General features: G+C 39.8%; 1 protein-coding gene across 7 annotated transcripts in view; it reads right to left on the bottom strand.

The window, feature by feature from the left end:
* ATP9B (ATPase phospholipid transporting 9B (putative)) overlaps positions 1–16,503 on the bottom strand; it is a 237,520-nt gene that overhangs the window by 132,234 nt on the left and 88,783 nt on the right. For all 7 annotated transcript variants that reach the window (XM_038525733.1, XM_038525732.1, XM_038525735.1 and 4 more), the window contains one exon: positions 14,762–14,856. In XM_038525733.1, coding sequence (XP_038381661.1) covers positions 14,762–14,856 — 95 coding nt within the window. The remainder of the gene's footprint in view (positions 1–14,761; positions 14,857–16,503) is intronic.

Consider the following 16,503-nt stretch of genomic DNA (forward strand, 5'->3'; position numbering starts at 1 on the left):
GAAATGTTGGGGCAGCCCAGGTGGCTCAGTGGTTTGGCACGGCCTTCAGCCCAGGGCGTGATCCTGGAGACCGGGGATCGAGTCCCATGTCAGGCTCCCTGCATGGAGCCTGCTTCTCCCTCTGCCTGTGTCTCTGCCTCTCTCTCTCTCTCTCTTTCTCTCTCTCTTTCTCTCTCTCTGTGTCTCTCTTATGAATAGATAAAATCTTTGAAAAAAAAATGTTGAAGACACAATCCAAACCTCTAGACATATGAAGACATCATAGCACAAGATCTATATTTGAGAAAGAAGTCAAGCAATAAAGACTAATTTTGAGATGACCAAATATTAGAATAAAGAGATGAAATTTCAAAGCAATTTTAATGTCTCAAAGACTTAAAGGAAAACATTCTCCTAAAGATGAACAATGGGAAACCACAGAACAGAAAAAATATTTATTTAAGGAAAAAGAACCAAATGGATATTCTAGAATTAAAAAAAAATACAATATCTGAAAGAAATTTATTGGATGGACTTAACAGTAGATTGGAGATGACAGAATAGAGTCGGTAAACTTGAAGAGAGAGCAAGAGAAATAATGAATCTGAAGACACAAAGAAAGAAGCTGTAGGAAAGGATAGGCTGCAGTGCCACTGACAGGGTGTCAAGAGTTGTAATATTTTATAGTTGGGCTCCTAGAGGGAGTGGAGAAAGAATGGGGAAGGAAAACTATTTGAAGAAACAATGACTAAAAATATGCAAAATATACTGACAGCCCAGACAGATTTATGAAGCATAGAAAACCCCTAGACAGATAAATAAAATTAAAACAAAAAAATCCAAAGTCACATTGCTTAAAAAAAAAAAAAAAATCAAAGAGAAAAGTCTCAAAACTACTTAGAGAAAAATGACATATTACAACACACAGGGAACAACTAGCAGAACAACACTGATTACTCACTAGAAATAATTGAAGCAGGAGACAGTGGGACAAAGTATTTAGAGTGCTATGGAGGAAACACGGTCATCCAAGAATTCAATATTCAGCAAAAATATCCTTCAAAAAACAGATGAAATAAAGATATTTTCAGATAAACAAAAATGAGAATTCACTATTACCAGATATATATTACAAGAAATGTTAACAGAAATTCTTTAGGCTGAAGGGAAATGTTCTCTGGGATAAATTCAGTCTTTAGGAAGTGGTGGTGAGGAACAAAAATAATAAAGAACAAAAGAAAAACAAAAATCTTGTTTTCTACTTAATTTTTCCTTAAAATACATATAAAAACATTGGAACAGTTCATATACAAATATAATGCATATAAAAAAGTATATGAATGCATATAAACATAGACACATACAGAAAAGGCACAATTTGCTTGAGCATAAAGGACAGGTAGGGTAAATGGACCCATACAATGACAAGGGTCTTACATTTTATGTCAAGTGACACAACTGTAACTAACTTTCACAGTATACTTTTAGTGAAATTTATATTATGATCTCTAGCAACTACGAAGGAAATGCAAAGCAGTGCAGCTTAGATAGAGTAAAACTAATTCCAAACATATTCAGCTAACCTAAAACCGTGAAAGAAACATCTGAGACACCAGAGCTGTGGGCCATGGACAAGGAGACAGCCTGTGAGGGAAGGTCAGGAAGAAGAGAGGGCAAGGGGACTATGGGCCAAGGTTTCTGAACAGCAGTGTTAGGCCAAAGTGTTCGAAGAATTATCCCTTGACAGGAGAAGTGTGAGTGTATGAGGAGCCAGAGGAAAGCTGAGAAGAGTGAAAGCACTGGGCACTAGGAGAGGACCACAGGTAGCCACAGACACGTAACAAAGGCTACAGTCTTGCTCTTATCTGTGGTGATGGTTGCATAGATGTACTGAGGTGTACAGTAATTATGTGCAATTCACTGTTTCCCAATTTTACCTCAATACAGTTTGAAACACACACACACAATAATTAGGGGCAGTATTAAGGACTGAGCTAGAAATGTGGGTCATCCATGCCTCCTTCCCATCTCTGCCTGGGTTCTCAGAGATGCAAAACAATCCATCCTCCAGTCCCATTTACGTGTTTTTATTTCAGCACTCATGTCTTTCTAAGAGGTCTACTTTACGCATGATCTTTTTTCATAGCTTCTGTTTGGACTGTAATATCCTCTCATATCTCTTAAAATATATTAGAGATTTGTATTTATTCTCTTTTATTCCTGGAAAACCCAATTTAACCAGCCTCATCAGATCTCCTCTGTTTGTGGGAGCCCTGACTTGTGGGCTGTATATCATGCTCTATCACTTAGAGAAAATATTCTTTCACAGAAAACAAGCAGCCATCTAAAAATGATATGGCTTCTTTCAGCTCTAGAAAACATCTATTTCACTGTTTACATTTCATTCATTTCCCACTTTAGGTGAGTGGGGAGCAAACAAATCTTCAAGTGGCTTAGAGTTATGGTAAGAACAAGTGTGAAAGAATGGATTCTAATAAAAGTGGTAGCCCTAACAACCCCAAAGGGAGCAACCTACTCTGAGGGCAGCAAAATCCTCCAGAAGAACTGAAAAATTTTAGTGCGTACCACTTAGGAGGATGTATGAGAGGAAATCAAAGACACTCACCAGAAAACAAAAAGAGATGACATGGCAGAGACACTTCCCACCATCCTCCCCAGCTCCTGTTAAAGACAGGACTCCCAGGCCTTCCAGGGGAACATGATCCCCCACCCACTGAACGCAGCCTTCAGCATTCTCTCTGGCCTAATGGGGTAGAGCATGACGACACGTGCTGTGGGGAGGCAGGGGGAGGCAGTCACATGGGACACAGGTGAGAGAGTCACCTGTCAATGATGCCACAGCTGCCCTCTCGGCCTCAGACCCCCCACCACTGGGTGGTGGGGGGAAGAGAAAAACTTCTCACTTAATTTGTGCTGCAACAGTTCAGGAAACAGATCTCAGGAGCAGAAAGGGATTTAATATATGGAATAAGCGGGATCCCTGGGTGGCGCAGCGGTTTGGCGCCTGCCTTTGGCCCAGGGCGCGATCCTGGAGACCTAGGATCAAATCCCACATCAGGCTCCTGGTGCATGGAGCCTGCTTCTCCCTCTGCCTATGTCTCTGCCTCTCTCTCTCTCTCTGTGACTATCATAAATAAATAAAAAAAAATTAAAAAAAATATATGGAATAAGGTCCTTCCAACATCACAGGAAAGGCTTAGATTCATGACTGAACCTCCAAAAATTGCTCTCAGGATATGACCAAAATGGCCCTCTATGGGAAACATCCTTACAATTACTGAGGTCAACACACACCCATTAAGTCTGACTCCAGGGTGCAGAGGCCACTGACCACACGGCACTTGCCACTTCCACCTGTGACACTGAGGGTGGCCCTTGACAGCAGAGAATCACCAAAGGGGCAGGAGACATCATCCTCATTTCTGCCCTACAAATGCTTTGAGAGTAGGTTTAACTTGGGAAAGCTTATTCACACACCTTCATCAAGGCCTGGAAAACACTGATGAGTTTTCCATTTTTTAGAGAACAGGGATACTACACTGGATAAAGCATGAACACAGCAGCCCACCACAGCGGGTCTGCTATTGCACTTTAGAGTATACATTAACTAATAAAAAGTCATTTTCAAGTTAATTATGTCAAGCTGGTTTACCCAGAAAGAACACATTGTGTAATAATTGTGGACTTAGGGAAATACAACAAGGATGTTTAATAAGCAGCCAAATGACTCCTGGAATAAGGCAGGTCCAAAACCCCTTCATCATTTAAGTATTACCCTGTCACAAGTATTTTTCAAAAAATGAAGTTCTCCTATAATAGACTACCTTTTGATACATGGAAATAAAGAACAATACTAGCAACAATCCTCATTTCTACACACACATGAACATTCAGAGGAATGCATTTCATCTAGTATATTAGACATCAAATGACTGAATAATGGCACAATAATGAGAATGTCATTTGAAGCTTTTCACGATAATTTAAAAATCATTCTGAAGTTTTCAATAATGTAGGAAAGCCTCTGCTATTAGGTCAAGGGCAACATTTGTTCGCATTACTTAAAGGTCATTAAAATACATCCTTAATCATAACATGTGGTTCATTACAAATAAAATTGCCTTTCGTTCAATAAAACTAATTAAATGTAAATGGTATTGTTTACTGCTATATGGATCTTTTGAAATAAATCAGCAAGTCATGATTTATTGTGACCTCATTGTTGTTAATAAATTTGCCTGATCACAAAAGCCAGAAACACATTTCCCAAATATCTATGGATCCCTGAGAAGCATGCCTTCTAGCTGCCTGTGTGTAGTCACGAGAAGCTGAGCCTGCCATCACAGGGCCCACTGCACAGCTATTATCAAATGGTTTGCTCGAACTTTAATGGTCTGATCACATCCAGTGATAAGAGAATACCACAAAATCGGAGATGACATTCTTGGTGGCGTCCTCAGTTCTTCAAGAAAAGCTCTGAGGTCTGCAGGTTTACTACTACTTGCTGTTATAAGGCTCAACAGATGATGTGACACCAAGTCCATTACAGCAGAAACAGAGAAGTCAGAGTGAAGGAAGAGGGGAAGAGTAAGCTATCAAATGAAAAACCAAACTGTCATGCCTAAATCCATAATGAAATTAGAGCTCTTTTTCCTACAAAATCTAAATATATGCCAAATTATATGAAGCTACAAATTGAAATTAATGAACCAGAAATTCAGTTAAACTTCCTTTTTCCTACAATATACAGCTTTTTAGTTTTATGGTCATATCAAAGGTACAAATGAGAACAGAGTAGGATTTCAACTAGTCTTCTAAGACCTAACTTACATGCAATAAATTGTGCATGTTTAAAGTGTACATCTGTGTGCCCCTGAACACTTGTACCTGCCTAAGACATCACCACAGCCAAGCTACAGGACATTTCCAACACCTCATCTGCAGGACTGCTCTACCCCGGGCTCCATCACAAAGTGGATGGGCTTTCCTAGAATTCTGCATTACTATGGACACTTCAGGTACTCTTATTTGTTATTTTTTGCTTTTTCTTTCAGACACATTCTTTCTAACACAGTGTTTTAACTTTGCACTTTCCTTTCTACCACTCTTTCCAAAATAAAGCTACTACCAATGATGATTTAGTGCCAGCATTTCCAACTGCCCAAGCCAGTGACTCTGGAACTTTTGCAAAGGAGACGGAGTGGGAAAGACCAGGTGGGGCCCCCATCTGTGCATGACAGCAAACAGAAATCTTTCCCAGTCCATTATGATTCATCATCTTTATCTCTCCTCCCCCTTAACCCTGGAGGGTTCACTGAGGAGGTACACCAGAAAAAGAAAACCCGGACACAAAGGAGAAACATGCCACTGAGAAATAGCACCAACCCCCCAAATTGGCTCAAATCACATCAGGAAGTCAATAGGCTGCAAGAACATCTTGTGATAAAAACTAATCCATTTTAACAAATAGTATGAGAATTGTAAGCTAGATATCCTAAGTAATAAGGTGACAGCACAGCCTTACTTTGCCATGTGAAGTAAAGCAAAGCAGACAGAAAACACAGAGAGTCTGAGTAAGTCTGGGAAAGAGCTGAGAAAGGAGGAGACCGTAGGGCGAATTCACAGGCTCCGGCATGATTCAGCCCACGTCACAGCACGTGATACAAAAGAACCCATTCAACACTCATTCATACGACAGTGTTTTAGCCACACAGATGTAGTGACATGATTAAACTTCCTTCTCCATGAGTCTATGTGCAGGGAATGCATTAAGAATTCTAAAATGTAAAGGCTAATGACCAGCTTCTCACTGCCTACTGACATTTAAAGTGGTTAAAATGATAAACGAATATTGGTAGGAAAAGAGCCTTCTGATCACAACGAAAAATCTGTAATCATAAAGGAAAACAAATAATTACACAAATAAAATTTAAAATACCTATATGGCGAAAGATATTCTAAAGCAGGAAGTCAAGAGGGAGACGAGAAGTCTAGCTATATTTGCAATACACACTTGGCAAAGGTAGGGAGAAAGAGGCTTACATACACTTATGTTGACAGTTTAAAATGGTGAGACCAGTTGGCGGCAATTTGAAACTCTTGCAAAAAGAGTAAGCTAAAAAAAAAAAGTGAGCTATTTATTCAGTAAGTGGTATTGCTGCAACTGGCTAACAAGTTATTTTCTTAAGTCTGATTTCCCACTCACAGTTTGACTCAAAATAAATACCAGATGGACAGGAGATATTACATGTAAAGCAGGAGTTGTTTTCAAAATAATAATTTAGGGATGCCTGGGTGGATCAGCGGTTGGGCGCCTGCCTTCAGCTCAGGGCATGATCCTGAAGTCCAGGGATTGAGTCCCACATCAGGCTCCCCGTGGGGAGCCTGCTTCTCTGTCTATGCCTCTGCCTCTCTCTCTCTCTGTGTCTCTCATGAATAAATAAATAAAATCTTGTTTTTTAAAAGGTAATCATTTAAAATATAATCATGGAGTGGAAAAATGCTAAACATAAAACCAAAGGCAGCAACCATTTTTTTTATTTTTAGAAGTTGTTTTTATTGAAATACATCTAATATAGAACATTGTGCAAATTTCAAGGGGCACAACAGGTTGACAGATACATTAGGCATTGTAGTAGGGCTGCCACCATGGCTAGGGTAATGAGCACTACATCACCAGCTTACCAACATGTGCCATCGTCACATTAGCAGTAGGCCCTCAGAGAAACACATTAGCCTTCCACAGGATAGAAGAAACCATAAATGAAAACACTTAGACGAGACCTAAAGAAATGGGAGTCTGACCCACAATTAACAAAGTGTACATAAAGACCTCTACACACAACAGGAAAATAAGCAGACACCACAAACAGAAATTTATAAAATAAAAATATATAAGAAACAGACTTTCATAGGTAAGAGGTATCTTCAGCCTCACAAAAAAATTGTCAATATAAACAAAATGCCATTTCCATGTCCATCAGATGGGAGAAGATAGGCCAACTGACCAATACACAGGAGATGTGCGTGCTGCTGCAGTCTTGCAGGTAGCATTTTGGCACAAGAACCAAAATCCGGGATCCCTGGGTGGCGCAGCGGTCTGGCGCCTGCCTTTGGCCCAGGGCGCGATCCTGGAGACCTGGGATCGAATCCCACGTCGGGCTCCCGGTGCATGGAGCCTGCTTCTCCCTCTCCCTCTGCCTGTGTCTCTGCCTCTCTCTCTCTGTGTGTGTGACTATCATAAATAAATTAAAAAATTTAAAAAAAAAAGGAAGAACCAAAATCCTACAACTATGTCTATCTTTTGAGTTCTAACACTATTTAGAAAACGTCAAAACTGTTAACGTTCATATGTACCAATAAATACCAGGCTGGTTACTGAAGTTATAACTTGTCCAGCACCAAGCAGCTAATAAAGCACTTGGAGAGAAACACATTTTTTGACATAAAAGATGACACAAAACATACTGCTGGAAAAGGAAAAAAGTACATATAGCATCATCCATCCATGCAGATGCATGAAGGAAAGGGTGGAGAAGTGGTGCCGCCAGGAATAACTTTTACCCAAATGTGAATGGTAAATACTAATGAATACAATTATGACGGTTTTCCATCTTTTTTATGATGTATATATTATTTTCAATGGTATTACTATTATCAGCAAGAAAAATAAATCTCCATTTCTTTTTGGCAAGAATGAGTCCTACGAAAAAGGGCTGAAATGCAGTGGAGGCTGAGGCAGGAGGACAGTCCATGCTTGTTGCTCGAGGACCCATCCCCCTGGCAGGGATGGCCCTACAGCAATCAAATCCACCACAAACAAAGACCTGTTAACTTGGTGTTTGAAAATGCTATGCTCGACAAACCACCTTTTAATTTAAGAACAAGCTTTGAAAAAATCACATTTATTCACAAGCTGCTAAACTAAGAAAATAAAATCAATGATTTTGAAAAAAGAAAAAATATATATAATTTACAATATCCAGCATCCAATATCACCAGACATGCAAAGAAGCAGAAATTGTGACCTGTAACAGGAGAATAATTAAAAACTAGAAACAGGGGCACTTCGGTGGCTCAGTCATTAAGCATCCAACTCTTGGTTTCAGCTCAGGTCATGATCTCAGGGTTCTGAGACTGAACTCCATGTTGAGCTTCTCAATCAGTGGGGAGTCTGCTTGAGATGTTCTCTCTCTCTCTCTCTCTCTCTCTCTCCCTCTGCCCCTCCCCCTGCTCACATGTGCATATGTATACTCTCTAATAAATATAAATCTTAAAAAAAAAAAACTAGAAATATACCAAGAAAAAAGAGACAATGGCATTAGGAAATGAAGAATAAGTATTATACACGTGAAAGATCTGGAACCTCCATATATTAAAAATACAATATTTGGAATAAAAAATTTGCTGGATGGTCTTCATAGAAGACTTCAGAAGATAAAATCAGTGAATTTAAAGACAGAGCAACAGAAACTATCAAATAGAGTCACAGAAAGAAAGAGCAAGAGACTTCAATGACCTGTGAACATATGTGGTCTAACACACATATCACTGATATGCCAGATTGGGGGGGTGGGGTGGGGCAGAAAGGCCCCAAAAATAAAGGCTAAAAGTTTTTGAAATGGGGTAGAAAAAAATCATGAATCTCCAGATCCAAGAAGTTCAACAAACACTAAGCAAGACAAAACAAGATACATACAAATTCCTGAAAGCAGTCATCACAAAAAAACATCTTTAAAATATCTAGAGAAGGGATGGGACACCTGGGTAGTTCAATGGTTGAGTGTCTGCCTTCAGCTCAGGTCATGATCCCAAGGTCCTAGGATAGAGTCCCACACCGGGTTCCCTGCTCCTCAGGGAGTCTGCTTCTCCCTTTGTATCTCTCTCTCTCTCTCTTTCTCTGTCTCTCATGAATAAGTAAATAAAATCTTAAAAAACATGTCTAGAGAAAAAGGAGATAAAGAGGAGATAAGGATGGCCACAGTGTTTCAGAACTACATATCCTGTAAGGCAGAGCAATGGTAGCGCTGAGACAGTAGGTAGAGACAAGGAAAACTGTCAAACCAAAACTTGAAAAACCTCTTCCAAAAATAAAGGTGAAATAAAGACAGTTTTCTTTTCTTTTCTTTTTTGTAAAGATGTTATTTATTTATTCATGAGAGACACAAAGAGAGGCAGAGACACAGGCAGAGGGAGAAGCAGGCTCCCTATGGGGAGCCCAATGATCTCAGGACCTCAGGATCATGACCTGAGCCAAAGGCAGATGCTCAACCACTAAGCCAACCAGGCACCCCTGAAGACAGTTTTAAAGCACAAACTTTAATCTAGTAGACTCCTCTTACAAAAACTACTGAAGGAAGTTCTTTGAGTTGAAGTAAAGTCACATTGCAAGTTGGATCCATCTACAGGACAGAGGACTCAGGAACGAGTAAATGTACAGGACAGCGGAAAAAGCGGTATTTATTTTTTTAATAACATGCTTAGCTACTTTTTTTTTCAAGATTTATTTCTTTTTAGTGGGGGAGGGGCAGAGGGATAGGAAGGGAAGGTCCCCAGCAGACTCGCCATGGAGCCCCAAGATTGTGACCTGAGCCAAAATCAAGAGTCAGATACTTTACTGACTGAGCCACCCAGGCACCCCACATGTTTGACTGCTTTAAACAAAAAATACGTATATTCTATGGTGAAGTTCATAACATGTATAAGTAAAACATGTAAGACAATCACAAGAGATGAGAAAAACTGGAAGTCTAACTGTGCCAGTTTCTTAAATTACATACAATATGGTATTGTGCCATATTGGAGAAATATTATGGTGCGTTAGTAACACATATTGGAAATCGCAGAACCCACCACTACAAAATAGAACTAAAGGTGAAAGGGGCAACTGGGCGGCTCAGATGGTGAAGCACCTGCCTTTGACTCAGATCATGATCTCAGATAAGATCTCTCTCTCTCTCAAATGAATAAACAGTATCTCTAAAAAAATAAACCTTTTAGGGCAGCCTGGGTGGCTCAGCCGCTTAGCCCTTCCTTCAGCCCAGGGGGTGATCCTGGAAACCCAGGATCAAGGCCCACATCAAGTTCCCTGCATGAAGCCTGCTTCTCCCTCTGCCTGTGTCTCTGCCTTTCTCTGTCTCTTTCTGTGTCTCTCATGAATATAAAATCTTTAAAAAAAATAAAAATAAAATAAATAAAAATTTTAAAATTTTAAAATTTTAAAAAAGAACTAATGGTTATAGCAATAATGGTAATTAAATGAAAACCTAAAATAATACCTAAAGATGGAAAAAAGGAACAAAGAGATAAGTAGAAAATAAACAGCAAGCCTTTAACTCAACCATTACTAATAATTATGGTAAATATGTTATTTAATTAATTAAATACTTTCCCACAAAGTAAACTTGCGACTCTGTTTCAAGAGTGAAGACGTTCAGTACTAAAAAAATTAATAAGTAACACCAATCTCACATCAACTACCTCAAATACAGGAGGTAGTTTTATGAGGCCAACTCATTTTATGAGGCCAGCACACCAAACGCATTACAACAAAAGCAAAACGACAAACATAAACCAAAGCAACAAAATCAATATTCCTCATTAATATGGGCACAAAAATCCTTCCCAAGGGCCGCCTGGGTGGCTCAGTGGTTGAGTGTGTCTACCTTTGGCTCAGGGTGTGATCCTGGAATCCTGGGATCAAGTCCTGCAATGGGCTCCCCACAGGGAGCCTGCTTCTCCCTCTGCCTATGTCTTTGCCTCTCTCTGTCTCTCTCATGAATAAATAAATAACATCTTTAAAAAATCCTTCCCAAAATATGAGCAAGTCAAAAGCTGCATTATGTGAAAAGGACACTCAGTATGAACAGATGTGTTCTGGTTTATCCCAGGACTATGAGGTTGATACAATCCATAAATCCATATAGATCATCCTAGTAACAGATGAAAGAAAACCATATAATTGGGATTCCTGGGTGGCTCAGCGGTTTACCGCCTGCCTTTGGCCTGGGGTATGATCCTGGAGTCCCGGGATCAAGTCTCACATCGGGCTCCCTGCATGGAGCCTGCTTTTCCCTCTGCCTGTGTCCCTGCCTCTCTCTCTCTCTCTCTGTGTCTCTCATGAATAAATAAATAAAATCTTAAAAAAAAAAAAGAAAAAAGAAAACCATATAATCATGTCAATAAACAAAAACTTTTGAAAAATCCAATCCCCATTCATGAAAAAACCTCACTGCAAACTAGGAACAGAAAGAATTTCCTCAGCCTGATACAAGGAATCTTTAAAAAAAAAAAAAAACCTACAGCTACCATCACACATGATGTTAAAAAAGCTCCATGTTCCCCGAGATTGGAAAGGAAACAAGGATGAATGGTTTCACCACTTCTGTTCAGCAACGCATTAGAGATTGCAGCCAGTGTGATACTGCAAGTAGAAGAAAGAGAAGGCTGTCTATGCACACTTGATATAGAGTATAGACAATATAGCTCTGTGGAAGAGCTACATTGTCTTCTTTGCACATGACATGATCATTCATAGACAACATTCTAGGGAATTAAACAAAAGCCACTAAAAAGACATGAACAGACATTTCACCAAAGAGGATATATAACAGATGGTAAACAAGTACGTGAAACAATGTTCCGGGGGCACCTGGGTGGGTCAGTCAGTGACTCTTAGTTTCAGCTCAGGTCATGATCTCAGGCCACGAAATGGAACCCCATGTCGGGCTCTATGCTCAGTGTGTAGTCGGCTTCAGATTCTCTCTCCCTCTCCCTCTTGCTTGCACTTTCTCTCTCTCTCACAAATAAATAAAAATGTTTAGCCTTACTAGCCATGATAGAAACACAAACTAAAATGAGCTATCACAGCACACTTATTGAAATAACTAAAATTAAAACATGACGCCACTAAGTACCAGCAAGGCTATGGAGAAACTACAGCACTCATGCACTGTTGGCTGTTTTACAGTATAGCCACGTTGAAAGACACTTGGGCAGTTTGTGCATGCACACTTTCCCACACACCCCTGACTTGTGACTTAGTGATTTACTAGCTCCCCACCTGTTCCTGTCTACTGTGAAGTGGGCAAAGGTCAGCTAGTTAGTGGGAAAGAGTGTCAACCTCAACTATTACCTTCATTAGTTGGTCCAAGAAAATCTGCTTTCCCTCATTCACAATCAATCGATTGTACTAACCCCCATCATATAAATCACTTATAATATCCTACAGAATTTTTAAAAACTATCCCTAATTCTCAGAACACTGAGAATTAAAAGACTGAAAACAAATCCTCAAAGTGGTAGGCCACCTGGCATTCACAGAGAAACTGATCCAGAACAGCAGTTTGGACAATTTTCAAAAATAACGTCAGGGGGCGCCTGGTGGCTCAGTGGTTGAGCATCTGCCTTTGGTTTGGGTCGTGACCCCGGGGTCCTGGGATCAAGTCCCACACTGGGCTCCCTGCAGGGAGTCTGCTTCTCCCTTTGCCTGTGTCTCTGCCTCTCTCTGTGTCTCTCATGAATGAATGAATGAATGAATGAATGAATGAATAAATCTTTAAAAACAAAAATACTTTCTGACCTGAAGAATGGTGCAGATTCATAGATCTACAAGAGATACGAGAATACTTCCACATCTAAGAAAGGATCAGTTACAAACAGGACAGACTTTGCACATATCTGGTTTTATCAAGTCAATACTATACATCACACAAGCATATATATTAATTTTTAATTGGCAAACACCAATTCAAAAACAGCAAAAGGGCAAACAAATAAATACAAATTTCTAGTGAATATACAGTGGAAAATTCAACCATACTGGTAAACAAAGAGGTAAAAATTAAAACAATGAATGGTCCAAATTTTCTCTATCAATTTGAGATTTTGTCTTCAACAGTTATTATTAGTGTTCTGAAGCACATTCACCAATAATCACATTCTGCTGCTTACAGGGGTTTGGGCACAACTCTTCAGAGATGACCTACTGGGATCTGAAATCACAGGCATTCCTTTACACACACCCTGTTCTACTTTTCAGAATTTACCTGAAAAAGGAAGACTTGCTATTTACATGCAGCCTTTTAATGTTTATATATTAAAAAAAACAAAAAAACAAAATGAAGAGTTGCGTACTTGCTCCCACCATGACAGAGTTGCACCTGGTTAGCTGATGAGCTGAGCAGGGGGTCATTCTCTAGCTCAGGGGTTAGGAAACCAAGACCTGGGGCTCAAATCCAGCAACCTGCACTCTCTTCTGTTATCACCCTTGGGGTAAGAATGGTGGTTGTTTTTAATTTTTAAAGGGTTGGAAAAAGAAAAAGAAAAAAGGAAAGAAGAAAGAAGAAAGGAGAAAAGAAAGAAAAGAAAAGAAAAGAAAAGAAAAGAAAAGAAAAGAAAAGAAAAGAAAAGAAAAGAAAAGAAAGGAAAAGAAAGAAAGAAGAAAGAAAGAAAGAAAGAAGAAAGAAAGAAAGAAGAAAGAAAGAAAGAAAGAGAGAGGAGTAGGAAAGGCAGAAGGATAGGGTAAGTCTGTGACAGACATATTACATGACCCACATTGTTATGTGACGATGAATAAATGTACAAAGGAAAGAATCAGCAACTGTTCACTAGCGACCAGTCTTTGGAAGATATACATGAAACATATAAAAGAAAGAATTTCAACCTAAGGACTACTTAAAGTATAGACAACTAAACATACATAAAGAGCAAATATTTCCCAGTCTTACACATGTCAGGCTACATAGTTTCCAAAAGGTTCAGTGTACACAAGAATGAGGATGTCCCCCACTGTCCACTTAAACTAGCTATAAACCACATGCAATAAAAGCAGAGACTCCTTTCCAAACCCAACCAATCTAAGGAAAGTGATCTAATCTACATTACCCCATCTCCCACTCCTTCCCCAACAACTGCCCGAGTCAAAGGTCACTCTTAGACCACCTCAAGTTTTCTTTACTCTCCATGGCGTATCAGCAGATGATGTAAGAAAAAACGAAGCTCCTCTCATTCAAATATATACTACATCTAACACAAGCACCAAATGGCCCCAACTGTGGTTTTGTTTAAAAAAAAAAAAAAAAATTGTGCCAGCTTAGGAGATTCTCAGCATTTGTAAGAGATTAATGAAAATGATGAAATATTGTTCTCTCTAATCCTACCTCTTGCCTACTCCCCAGCAACAAAGGGACACTGTGCAAAGACCAAGTAAGGTGCCTGACAGTGTCCTCCTCCTCTCTCTCGGTCACAAGAAGGAGACACAGTAACACTCTCCTCTCTCCTAATCAAAGAGGGTTCTCTACTGTCACAAGAAAAGTAGAGTGGACGTGCCGGTCTCCAAAAGGAGGCTAACTTCCCTCTGAGTTCCACAGTCTGCCAACACTATGGAAACCAGACCACCAGGGAGTTCAGTCAATTAGCAATAATGGGCTCATTTAACCCTGCCAAAAGTCTCAATCTTGAAGATTACTCAACTGCAAGGTTTAACAATAAAAATCAGAAGGAAAAGGAAAGTGAGAGAAAAGAAAAAAAGACCAAAGTGTCCAGCAAATGGGAACACTGCAAACCACACCTAGAACAGGTCACATTTCAAGACATCAGAGAAATTACTTTGGTTGATTTTCAATGACCCTTTGTTACTAATAAAAAAATATTATTTTTACAAAGAGTGCATTCAAGAAGTCAACTGGTATACAAGGAAATGTTTGCTGCCTGAAAATGAAGAGTAGTAGTAAAATGACATTGTAATCTCATGAACGCTCACCCCCAAGGCTGGAAGCCTCTGTGTGCAGCTCACCGCCACCTTCAGCTTCCAATCAGTTTCACCATCAAGCTGATCAGTTCGAATAAAACACGAACCTTGGAATGAGAGAAGAAAGTTCCAGAGTTACAGGTGCTTTCAGACCACAATTGTGCAGCAAAGTGGGATACAGAAAGGATGCAGCTAGAGATTCACATAAACAAAAGTCCTTAAAAGCCCTTCTACATCTGATTCACAAACAAGTGTGCTAACAAGATACAGATGCCTCCTATGTGGTATTCTTGCCTACTGAGACTTAATATTAATTAGTGCTTCATTTTAGAAAAACTACATCAATCATTTCTACCTTTAATTCATGTTTTAATAATAAAATAAGTCAATACACAAAAATATCCATGAGTGTGTTCCATAACTTTGCTAATAAATCATCTGATCTGCCACGATAAAACATATGTTCAATAATAAAAGCATAGCTAAAATGTCAAAACCCAGGTAAGATTTATTGTCATACCCTACCAAATTTTAAACATGAAAAACTATTAAATAACAAAACTCCATTCACCCTTTGACCATCAGTATTTCTATCACATCATTTCTCAGAACCTATCCTAAGATAGAACAGCAAAACACAAAATGACATACACGTAAGATGATCTTCTAACTTTATTTATTGTAATAAAAGACTGGGAACAGATAATGTGAGAATCAATGAATAAAAGGGAGCACAAGCAGCTGTGTAACAAAGATAGGATGGAAGACAGGACCCAGACAGGAGATAGGGAGGGACACACAAAGCGAGAGAGGGAGAAAGGGAGAGAGGGAGAGGGAGGGAGAGGGAGGGAGACGGAGGGAGAGAGAGGGAGGAAGAAGAGAAAGAAATGAGAAAGGCCTCCACTTTTCCTGTTAACAGTCTAGAGTGTACATGGCGGAGAGAGGAAAGCCAGGTGTCAACACTGTGCACAGAATAACACCATGCACTGAAGAGCCAGGTGGCAGAGGGAGGAAGTGTGTGGGTGTGGATGTGGGGATGACCTCTGCAGGGGAGAAAGGCGGGGAGGGAGGGGCTGGAAGAGAGGCCCCATCTGTTTTGTACTGCTCATTGTGAAATTATACATATTGTACACAATTTAAAAAAGCAAATCACCTTTAACTTTGTAAAAGCAATCCCTAAAAACAGTCCCTAAAAACAAGCATAAAAAACAAAGTAATAGTAGTTTCATCACCAAATAAATTCAAGGGACTGATGGCTTTTTAAACTTAATTATAAAATAGTTACATATGTACACCTTAGTGAATTACGTAAACATAACTCACCCTTGTACCCCTGAGAGACCCCTGAGAAGATCCTGTGTGTCCCCGTCCCACAAGCCCTCCCTGTCTCCTCGTAACACTATTGTCGCTTGCACTTCTTTGCTTTGATTTGGAGTTTATCCCCCAAATGTACATCCCAAGACACTACAGTTGAGCCTGGTCCTTTCTGGGTATGCCCTCAAAGTCCCATTTTATCTACAGGCCCTCTCTGGTTTGCATTCCACTGACTGAACACTTCTAATCCTGGCCAACCATCTCCCCTTCCCTTGTGGGTCCTGTAACCCTGGCTCCAGCACTCAGAGCCCAGCTCACACTCCACAGACCCTGGTACCATATCCAGTCTTTGCTCTGCTCTGATGCCAGCAGCCCTTTGTACTCAAAGTGCACATCCATGACTGCAGTACAGGTTCAAGAAAGTGGAAGGAAGCCTACCC

Source organism: Canis lupus, chromosome 1 (genome assembly GCF_011100685.1).
Source record: "Canis lupus familiaris isolate Mischka breed German Shepherd chromosome 1, alternate assembly UU_Cfam_GSD_1.0, whole genome shotgun sequence".
In the NCBI taxonomy this organism is placed as follows: Eukaryota; Metazoa; Chordata; class Mammalia; order Carnivora; family Canidae; genus Canis; species Canis lupus.